General features: G+C 49.7%; 1 protein-coding gene across 5 annotated transcripts in view; it reads left to right on the forward strand.

Annotated features, from left to right (window-relative positions):
* Nucleotides 1-9,258, forward strand: part of Ip6k1 (inositol hexakisphosphate kinase 1) — a 41,497-nt gene extending 32,239 nt beyond the window's left edge. For 4 of the 5 annotated variants that reach the window (XM_050139267.1, XM_050139266.1, XM_050139268.1 and 1 more), the window contains 3 exons: nucleotides 1,410-1,591; nucleotides 5,167-5,342; nucleotides 5,921-9,258. In XM_050139267.1, coding sequence (XP_049995224.1) covers nucleotides 1,410-1,591; nucleotides 5,167-5,342; nucleotides 5,921-6,430 — 868 coding nt within the window. In that variant the 3' untranslated portion in view covers nucleotides 6,431-9,258. Of the gene's footprint in view, nucleotides 1-1,409; nucleotides 1,592-5,166; nucleotides 5,343-5,699 lie in introns of all 5 variants that reach the window. The other variant, XM_050139270.1, reaches the window with a different exon arrangement.
* Nucleotides 9,259-9,842: the final 584 nt, after the last annotated feature.

Raw genomic sequence — 9,842 nt, forward strand, 5'->3', positions numbered from 1 at the left:
GGGGCTGGAGAGATGGCTCAGAGGTTAAGAGCATTGCCTGTTCTTCTAAAGGTCCTGAGTTCAATTCCCAGCAACCACATGGTGGCTCACAACCATCTGTAATGGGGTCTGGTGCCCTCTTCTGGCCTGAAGGCATAGACACAGACAGAATATTGTATACATAATAAATAAATAAAAAATCTTTCTCCTCTCAACCATTGATTACATATAAATCCTTAGGTAGGGACGGGGTGTTGAAATAGGAGCTGCGGGGCTGCGTCCCCAGCACCCCAGCCGCCTGCTAGCTCATGCCCGAAATAACAACACACAAACTATTCATTTAAACACCACTTGGCCCATGAACTCTAGCCCTTACAGGCTAATTCTCGCTCCTGGACTAGCCCATTTCTAATGATGTGTGTAAGCACCCCAAGGTGCCCTTACCGGGAAGATTCTAGCCTCCGACCATCCTAGGTTGGAGCTGCCTGGGAGAGCGGAGCCTGGAGTCTCTGCTCCAGAGAGCAGAGCTCTTGGGTCTCTCCGGGAGCAGAGCAGAGTCTGACCTCACTTCCTCTTCCTCCCAGAATTCTATTCTGTTTACTCCTCCCACCTATGCTTTAACCTATCAGGGCCAGCCAAGCAGTTTCTTTATTGCTCAATGACCTTCCTCCATCAACGGGGTAGGGACGAGCCCCTCCCCCTTCCATGACATGGTGTTTGTGTGTATAGAACTGGTCTTGCATGGGTAGGTTTAGTGCTGGGAACCAAGCTCCAGCCTCTACAAAGCTATTCTTAACCATGTAGACATCTCTCCAGCACCTAGTGTTCTTTCATCCTCCTCCCCAACTGTTCCCTCCCTGCCCACACAGTTGCTGTGCACTCCTGTGCTGGAACTCACTGTGTAGAACAGGTTGGCCTTGAACTCCCAGAGATCTGCCTGCCTCTGCCTCCTGAGTGCTGAGATCAAAGGTGTGATCTGGCTCTTTTTTTACTATTTAAATTAAGTACCATTTATTATTGGGTATGTGGGTGTGGGTGTGCATGTCCCTTTATGTATGTCTAGAGGTCAAAGACAAGTTGGTGAAGTTAGAGCTTTCCTTCTACCGTGTGGATCCTGGGACTCCATCTCAGGTTGCCAGGTTTGTGCAGCAAGTACTTTTACCCACTGGCCCATGCTACCAGTGTCCAGATTTTTCTTTTGACACTAATCAATTGGGAAGTGTTATCATATGCTACAATTTGACCTGATTTTTCTTTTCAGAGGCCCAAGGAGGACAACTTTCATTCTGTTTACTCACTTTTATCTGGGTCAGTGCCACCTATAAGGAGGTTCTGAGTGACAAGCTAGGCTTTCTCTAACCCTTCTCTACCCTGCGTCTCTAAAGATGACTTCTCTGTTCTCTTAGTGCTATGTTTGTTCTTCTTCTTAGCCCCCAGGAGGCAAAGAGTCCAAAGGTGGAGCTACACAGCCACTCAGATGTCCCTTTCCAGATGCTAGACAGCAATAGTGGTCTGAGTTCTGAGAAGATCAGCTACAACCCCTGGAGCCTGCGCTGCCACAAGCAGCAGCTGAGCCGTATGCGCTCCGAGTCCAAGGACCGAAAACTCTACAGTATCCTTGTCCACTGATTGTGTGAGAAAATGGCAAGATAGCTTTGTTCTTATTCTTGTATTTCTGGTCTGAATGTAGGGCTTCATTCCTGCCCAAGCATTTACTCTATCATTGAACTAACTAACCTCTTACTCTCAAGATAGATATTTTAAAGTGGTTTTTCTTTTTTTTTTGAGGGGGGGGTTAAGACAGGGTTTCTCTATAGCTTTGGGACCTGTCCTGGAACTAGCTCTTGTAGCCCAGGCTGGCCTCGAACTCACAGAGACCCTCCTGCCTCTGCCTCCCGAGTGCTGGGATTAAAGGCGTGCGCCACCACCGCAGGCTTTAAGTGGTTTTTTTATTAGCATATATTAGACATACTAGTAGATTTTATTATGAGGTTCTTATTTGTGTACATCTGTATTTTGATCACATCCACCTGTTATGTTCTCTCGTGTCCCTTCCACTAGTCTCCTCTTCCCGACTAGCCTCTTATGCTTCCCTTTGTGTCCCAGGACGCTGCATGGGTTATTTACAAGAATTTGGTACCTTACACCACCCGGGAGAAAAATCTTTCTCCTCCCAACCATTGATTACATATAAATCCTTAGGTAGGGACGGGGCCAATGAGCCCCTCCCCCTTCCATGACGTGGTTTTTGTGTATAGAACTGGTCTTGCATGGGTAGTGGTAGCTGTTTCAGGTTTTAAAGAGTACAACCACCATGTCACGTGTCATGTCATGCATTGTGCCCTTTCTGTGGCCTGACCATTTTTTCCTTTCCTCCCTCCCTCTCTGCCTCCCTTTTTCTTTCTTCTCCCCCCCCCCCTTTTTGTGGTTTATTTCAAGAAAGGGTTTTCTTGTGTAGCCCTGGCTGTCCAGGAACTAATTCTGTAGACCAGAGAATTAAGAGGCTGTCCTCGAACAAAGAGATCCACCTGCCTCTGCCTCCCTAGTGCTGGTATTAAAGGTGTACGATACCACTGCCCAGCCTTAAAATGATTTTTTATTCTTTGACAGTTTCATGTGTGTATAAAGTATGTGCTTACACACCCATTCTGTTCCCTTATTGTTCTCTCATTGGAACCTGTGCCTTTCCTACATTCATGAAAAAAGCAAACACACGAACAAAAAAACCCACTGAATTTTTTTATTTTTTTGAGACAGGGTTTCTCTTGTGTAGCAGTCCTAGCTGTCTTGGAACTTGCTTTGTAAACCAGGCTGGCCTTGAACTCATTGAGATCTGCCTGCCTCTGTCTCCCAAGCTCTGAGATTAAAGGTGTGTGCCACCACTGCCTGGTTAACCCACTGAATTTAAGTAGAGTGCTGGTATAAGCATGGGTATGGGGTTGTATACTAGATTATGGGTAACTTAGTGGCAGCCATACCCCTGAAGAAAAATGAACCTCTGCCCTTACAGCCTTTAACTACCAGTAGCCCTTCAGCTAGTGGTAAGGCCTCATGTGGCCCTCTCCAGTTCCCACTGGAATGCTGGTGGGCGGATCTCATTGTTGTGTAGGTAACCCCTGTTGCTGTGAGTGCAGCAGCACAAGCCTCTCCCCACACATGCTCAGTCTTGTCCTGGTCTAGTGAAGCCTTAGTCAGTAACTGCAGCTGCTGGGAGATCATGAGTGCAAGCCCCATGTGATGTTCAAAGACTGTCGTACATCCTCCTTCCTTCCTCCCCTTCCTCCACAATGCCCCCTAAGCCTTGGAAGGGTGATACACATCCCATTCATGGCTGGATGTTGAACCATTGTTTATTCTCACCAAGATAGATTTTAAGTCCAGCACTTTCTGAAAATTCCTGTTGGGAATGTTAGAATTTGATTCCCTCGTGTTTGTTTGTTTTCTTTCTTTTTTTGTAATATTGCTGCAAAGATGTCTTTCTTATTTCTTAGGTCTAGGTGAGTTACTAGACTAAGTGAGTCCTTGGTTTATTAATGGTGGCAGAGATGTAGCCAAATGTTCTTCACCTTATTATGTGTGTGGTAGGTCTAAACAATAGAAACAATAATAAAACTAGGTGTGGTGGTGTATGCTTTTGTCTCTGCTCTCTAGCCGGAGACAGGAAAACCAGAAGTTCAAAGTCACCCTTATGTTCTCCAGGCTGAGTATCCTAGGATCATGAGACTGTCAAAGGGCTGGGGAGGTACCTGCAGTAAAGTTATGCAAGCCTGATGATCTGAGTTCAGATCTACAGAACTCAAAAAAAAAAAAAAAAAAGGCCAGGTTTTGTGTGTGTGTGTGACTGTAATCACGGTACTGGGAGGGTAGAGCCAGATCCCTCAAGTTCGTTGGCTAGCCAGCCTAGCTGGATCAGTGAGCTTCAAGTTCAGTGAGAAATCCTGCCTTAAAAATAAAGGTAGGGAGCAGTTAAGGAAAGATAGCTGATGTTGACCTCTGTCCTCCACACGTTACCCACACCCACACTCCACAACGTAACACACACACCTGAAAATTTAAAAATATAGATCAGTGGGTGTCTTGTATACATGTTCTGGAAAATTATATAGGCATACAAGAATTTTTTTTTTCAGACAGGGTCTCTACATAGCCCTAGCAGTTCTGAAACTTACTATATAAACCACACTGACCTTGAACTCAGAGATCTGCCTGCCTTTGCCTCCCAAGTACTGGGATTAAAAGTGTGTAGCACCATGCCAGGCTGAAATTCATTTTTTTGTAAATTCAATTTCATATGTATGAATGTTTTTCCTGTATGTATAGATATGCACTATGCGTGTGCCAGGTGCCTGTGGAGGCCAGAGAGAACTGGAGTTAGAGATGGTTGGTGATGGAATTGAACCCAGGTCCTCTGCAAAAGCAACAACAAATGTTCTAAACTGCTCAGTCCTCTCCAGCAGCCAGGAGTGAAGTGCTGATTTACTGTACGGCATGAGTGAATCTTAGAAACATCTACCTAAGGCTGCCAGAAGAGGTCTCATGCTAGCAGAGTCTAGTAAGGGAGCTGCCGCCAGGAGAGCAGAAAGGGCAGATGGGGAGTGAGTGGTTGAGTTTGTAGAGGTTCGTCTTGGGAAGGTGGACAGTGGTGATGGCCGGCCTGCCACTGCCTCTAGAGTGCTGGCATTAAAGGTGTGTGCTCCAACCCCAATTTTTTTTTTGGTTTTTCGAGATAGGGTTTCTCTGTGGCTTTGGAGCCTGTCCTGGAACTAGCTCTGTAGACCAGGCTGGTCTCGAACTCACAGAGATCCGCCTGCCTCTGCCTCCCGAGTGCTGGGATTAAAGGTGTGCGCCACCATCGCCCAGCTCAGCCCCAATTTTTTTAATTAAAATTTTTTTGAGACAGAATCTGACTGTGTAGTCCTGGGCTACTTCTCCTACCTCTCCTCCCCCCATTCCTGCTCTGTTTCTGTTCAGAAAGGGGCTGGTTTCCCATGGGTATCAGCAAAGCATAGCTTACCAAGTTGCAGTAAGACTAAGCAACTCCCCTTGTATGAAGGCTGGGCGTGGCACCAATATGAAGACTAGGTTCCCAGAAGTCAGCCAGAATGCCACTTTTATAGATCTTAATTGTGCTTTCCTGGGTGGAGCGGACAGTGAGTGTGGTTGTCATTCTTCTTGACTCTGGCCCAGAGTTCCTCCTGCTTGAGAATGTGGTACACCACTTCAAGTACCCTTGTGTGCTGGACTTGAAGATGGGTACCCGACAGCATGGGGATGATGCATCAGCCGAGAAAGCAGCCCGGCAGATGAGGAAGTGTGAGCAGAGCACATCCGCTACACTGGGGGTCAGGGTCTGTGGCATGCAGGTGAGTCACCGCTGGTAAGAGCCCAGGTGCTGCCAGGTGCATGCTTTAGGTTGTGCCCATACCTGCCTGACACCCGTGTCCTCCAGGCCTGCGCTGTTCCAGAATCTCCTCTGAAAGGGTGAGTCACCCACCCGGAGCCAAATATGTCTTTGCAAGTGGGTTCACTGAGCCCTGCTTTCCTCACTTGACTTTGAGCTCCATGTGCAGGGTCATTGAGAGAGCCTGCCGCCTTATCACTGGGCAAGTAAGACTTGTCTATCAGCTGTGTGTTCCCAGTTAGAATCTAGCTGGGCCCTGGGACAGCTTGGAGGCAGGCTTCTAAAGTGATGGCTATAGGCCTGGTGTTGGCTTTCACAGCTCCATGACGGGAAAACCTGGGGTGAATGTGGCCTCCCTGCTCCAGTAGGAGGAGCTGAAGAGCTCAGGTTGGTCAGAGTGCCTTCCAGACTATTTTGTTTGGTTGGTTGGGGTTTGTTTTGTTGTTGTTTGTTTTGTTTTGTTTTTGTTTTGCTTGGGGACACTTTGTGGACATCAAACCTTCCTGGTACTCAACCCTATCTTGTCTCCTGGGGTTTTAGGTATACCAGCTGGACACAGGTCATTACCTCTGCAGGAACAAGTACTATGGTCGTGGACTCTCCAGTGAAGGCTTCCGCAATGCCCTGTATCAGTATCTGCACAATGGCCTGGACCTGCGACGTGATCTCTTTGAGCCTATCCTGAGCAAACTCCGGGGCCTCAAAGCTGTGCTGGAGCGGCAGGCCTCCTACCGCTTCTACTCCAGTTCTCTGCTCGTCATCTATGATGGCAAGGAGTGCCGGTCTGAGCTACGACTCAAGCACGTGGACATGGGGCTCCCTGAGGTGTCACCACCCTGTGGCCCCAGCACTAGCCCAAGCAGCACCAACCTTGAGGCTGGCCCCTCCTCTCCACCCAAGGTGGATGTCCGCATGATCGACTTTGCACACAGCACATTCAAGGGCTTCCGGGATGACCCCACTGTTCACGACGGGCCGGACAGAGGCTATGTGTTTGGTTTGGAGAATCTTATCAGCATCATGGAACAGATGCGGGACGAGAACCAGTAGGCCCACTTCTGGGCCCTAAGACCCCTTCTTCTCCACCCACAGGCAGGGACCATTGCTCTGAACTTGCTGTGAGGACACACTGACTTGCTTTTAAAGGGTTATATTTCTCTTTGGTGTAAACTAAAAGAAATGTTTTTAGCTGTAGCCTGGAATCCATATATATGTGTATCTATATATGTATATATATATATGGAATCCATCTATATATAAAGGAGGCAGAACATAACGTCCTCTTAGCCAGGTTCCTTAGCTTTGTGGCTCTATCTGCTGTGTCCAGGCTGACTCAGGAAGAAGACGTGGCCCCAGTGGGCTTGGCAGCAGAGACAGAATGCCTTTGAACTTTGGTTCCCTTGCCTAAGGTTTTTGGGGTCTGTGACTGCAGGGCTTTGCTGGTTATGAGGTAAAGCCCAGGCTGGCACAGGGTCTCTCCATGCCTATTCGTCCCTTATTTCCCAGAATTGGGGAAGGTTAAGTGCCCGTGTCTGGGAGACCTTTCTAGTTCTGGGCCAGTGCTTGAGTAGCTGCCCTCGGCATTACAGGACTAACTGCACAGGTGGACTCATCCTCGGGTCTGATTTTGGCATTGCCTAGATTTGTGAAGCTGAGCTAAAGCCAACTCACAGCAGAGGACAGGCCCTGGGATCCCTCGGCACCCACTGGCATGTAAACTTGCTCCTTTGTCTACAACCCCAGCCAGCCTCGCCGAGATCCCTTGCCTAAGGAGGCCACATAGCCTCCTATCTCACTGAGATGGGCACCGCTCTGTCCGCTGAAGAGAGTCAGTGTCCCAGTAGCCTAAGGGCCTTTCGTGGCTCTGGCCTAGACAGTATTTGCAGTTCTTGGGCTCTGGGTGGTGTCCCTTCCTCTAGTTTGGGCAGCTGTGCTGCCTCTGGATGGGCTGCTGCTCCCAGGGCTCAGGGTCTGTGGTCCGCTCAGGGTCTTGTCTTCTCCAGGCCAAGCTAAGGCAGCAGCCTGTTATATGGTGTTCCAGGCTCTAGGCTTGGAGGGAGAACTTTAAACTTGTCTGCTTTTAGGGACACAGGACCTGGGTACAGGTGCCCAGAGTCTGCTCAGAGCTTTGTCCAGTTAATCCTGGGGTCTGTCAGTGAGTTCGTTTGTCCACCTGCCAGCCCTTGTTTTGTGGGGAGCTTTCTGGAGTATAGCCTTGTTGATTAGTAGCTGTTGATTTCCTTCATGCTTTCCTCAGCAGAATAGTCTTTCCCTCTTCTGAGGTGAGCCTTTGCGCCTGTGCCCTCCTTAGCAGGTTCTGCTATTTTACAAACCTGCTAGCAGAATGACCCGTAGTTGTGTTCACTTGCTGGCCTGGTGGCCTTCTTGTGGGCCTGGGGTATGACCCTCAGCACCAACAGTGGGGCACTGAAGGCTCAAGGGCTGATTCTGACCCGTTGCTTTATTTTTGCTCCCAGCCCTTTGATGGTAGAGACCTGCTGCCTGTAACATGGGTGTCCAGCAGGTTACACTACACTCAGCCATTGCCAAGTCTATGGCCAATGATCAGTGCTTTTGACATGTCTGTTTTGGCATTTGAAGATAATACTGCCAACCTTTGAGAGATACTGGTAACTGATGGTATAATTTCCTGGTTCGTAGAGATGCAGCCTCTGAAAAGGGCTCCTTGACGGACCCCAGGCATGGTCTTCTGACCCTGGTGCCAGTGGTGGGCAGGTTCCCATTCCTTAGGGCAGGGAGGCACAGCTTTGCCCATTTCTGGTTAGTAACAACTGTCTTCTGTCCAGTGGTATTCTCTGTTGCTTCAACCATGGGGGCAGTAAGTGTTTGTTAGTATAGACACATCTCTGCCAGGACAGAGGTTAAGAGAGGGGTTTGGGGCCAGGGTGACCTAGGAATGTGCTGTACTTCCCTGATTACCAGATTCTGGGAGGCACTGCCCCATTCTGCTGCTGCTTATGTAGCAAGGGAGGCTGTACCCACGACATTGCAAGTTCTGCCTCTACAGCATGAAAAGGCTGGGATTTGCTGCTTCTCCTCAAGGACAGGGCCCCACTTTTCAGCACTTTTGATATCTGGAGGGCCAGCTCGTTTATCTGATTGGTGGTGGCTAGTGTGGCCATTGCTTTTCTACCTGTCCCAGGCTAGCGTCCTGTTCCTGACAGGCCCTGCCTTCCCAGCCCCAATTTGGGACCAAAGTGCAACTGGGATCATGGGTTGGGGAGCTCAGATTACCCCTCTCCATAGTATTTCCCTGGGCTAGGCTCACACCAGCCCCGGGAGATGTGTGGAAGTAAAATGGGATGGGTGGTACTTAAAGACGGAAGGGACCAGTGTAGTAACTAACTCACCTGGGACCCCACCCCTTCCAGCTTTGGGCCTGTGCAATGGATTCTCTCCTAGAGGCCAGGGGTCTGGGCTACTTCAATATCCGCTGCTCATTTGCTCCATCTGGCCATTTGCACGTTCCTTAGATGCAAACTGCTTTGAACTTTACAGCTGTGTAAGTTGGTTGTGTCTGTGCCCATTAAAGAAAAAAAAAAAACCTGCATTTTAATGAGAAAAAAGAACCTGGGGAAAGTTCCTTTGCTTCTGTAGAGGAAATATAAGACTTCGAATTTTGGAAATTGTTTTCTGCTCCTCTTTCCTGGAAGCTACACACCTGCCTACATACCCTAAGACCTGCGCCTGGATACACACGTGAATCCATTGGCGTTTAGGCGCGCTTGCGTTTCCCCGGGTCTTGTGTGTGAAGGAGAGGGGTGCTTGGTCCGCGCCGGCCCCTCTCTGTACACCCAGCACTACCCGCCCGCTTGTGTCAGGTCGTATATGTCAAAATAAAGCCTCTAGAAACTGAACTCTGTCCAAGTCTTCGTGAAACCTTCACAGCCTCTGGGTGGGCTGGCCCAACTAGACGCTCACACTTCTTGGTCTCCGCTTGAAGGGAGGTACCAGGTAGGAATTTGGGGACTGGACTGAACTGGGTCGGAACGGGTACTGAAGGGCGGTGCCTAAGTTTTGGGGCAGCACAGGAGCGGTTGGAAATGGGGGTCGAAGCAGGCACTGAGGGGCAAGGCAAGTGGTGCTGGAGCTGGGGGTCTGGGCGGGCACCGAGGAGCAGGATCGTTGGGGTGGACCCGGAGCGGGTGGGGTGGGGTGGGGTGGAGGAGGCCGCTCCGACTGGGCGGGGTCAAAGGAGGTTGCTTCTTGGCGGACCCGGTTCCGATAGGAAGCCAAGCTAACTCCTCCAGTTCCGCCTTTAGATCCGCCAATGGGCATCTGACCCGCGAGTTCTCCGGGTCCCCATAGCAGCCCAGCGCGTTGGGAATCTAATTGGCTACGTCTGCCGTAGCGTAGCGCTGGGCGGTCGACTGCGGGCGGCCCTGCCACGTAGACGGCAGGCGATTGGCTCTTCCTGGTTACGTCACTGGCTGCGCCGCCT

The sequence above is a fragment of the Alexandromys fortis genome, unplaced genomic scaffold, assembly GCF_014885135.2.
Source record: "Alexandromys fortis isolate MF-2015 unplaced genomic scaffold, M_Fortis_MF-2015_v1.1 scaffold_36, whole genome shotgun sequence".
Taxonomy (NCBI): Eukaryota; Metazoa; Chordata; class Mammalia; order Rodentia; family Cricetidae; genus Alexandromys; species Alexandromys fortis.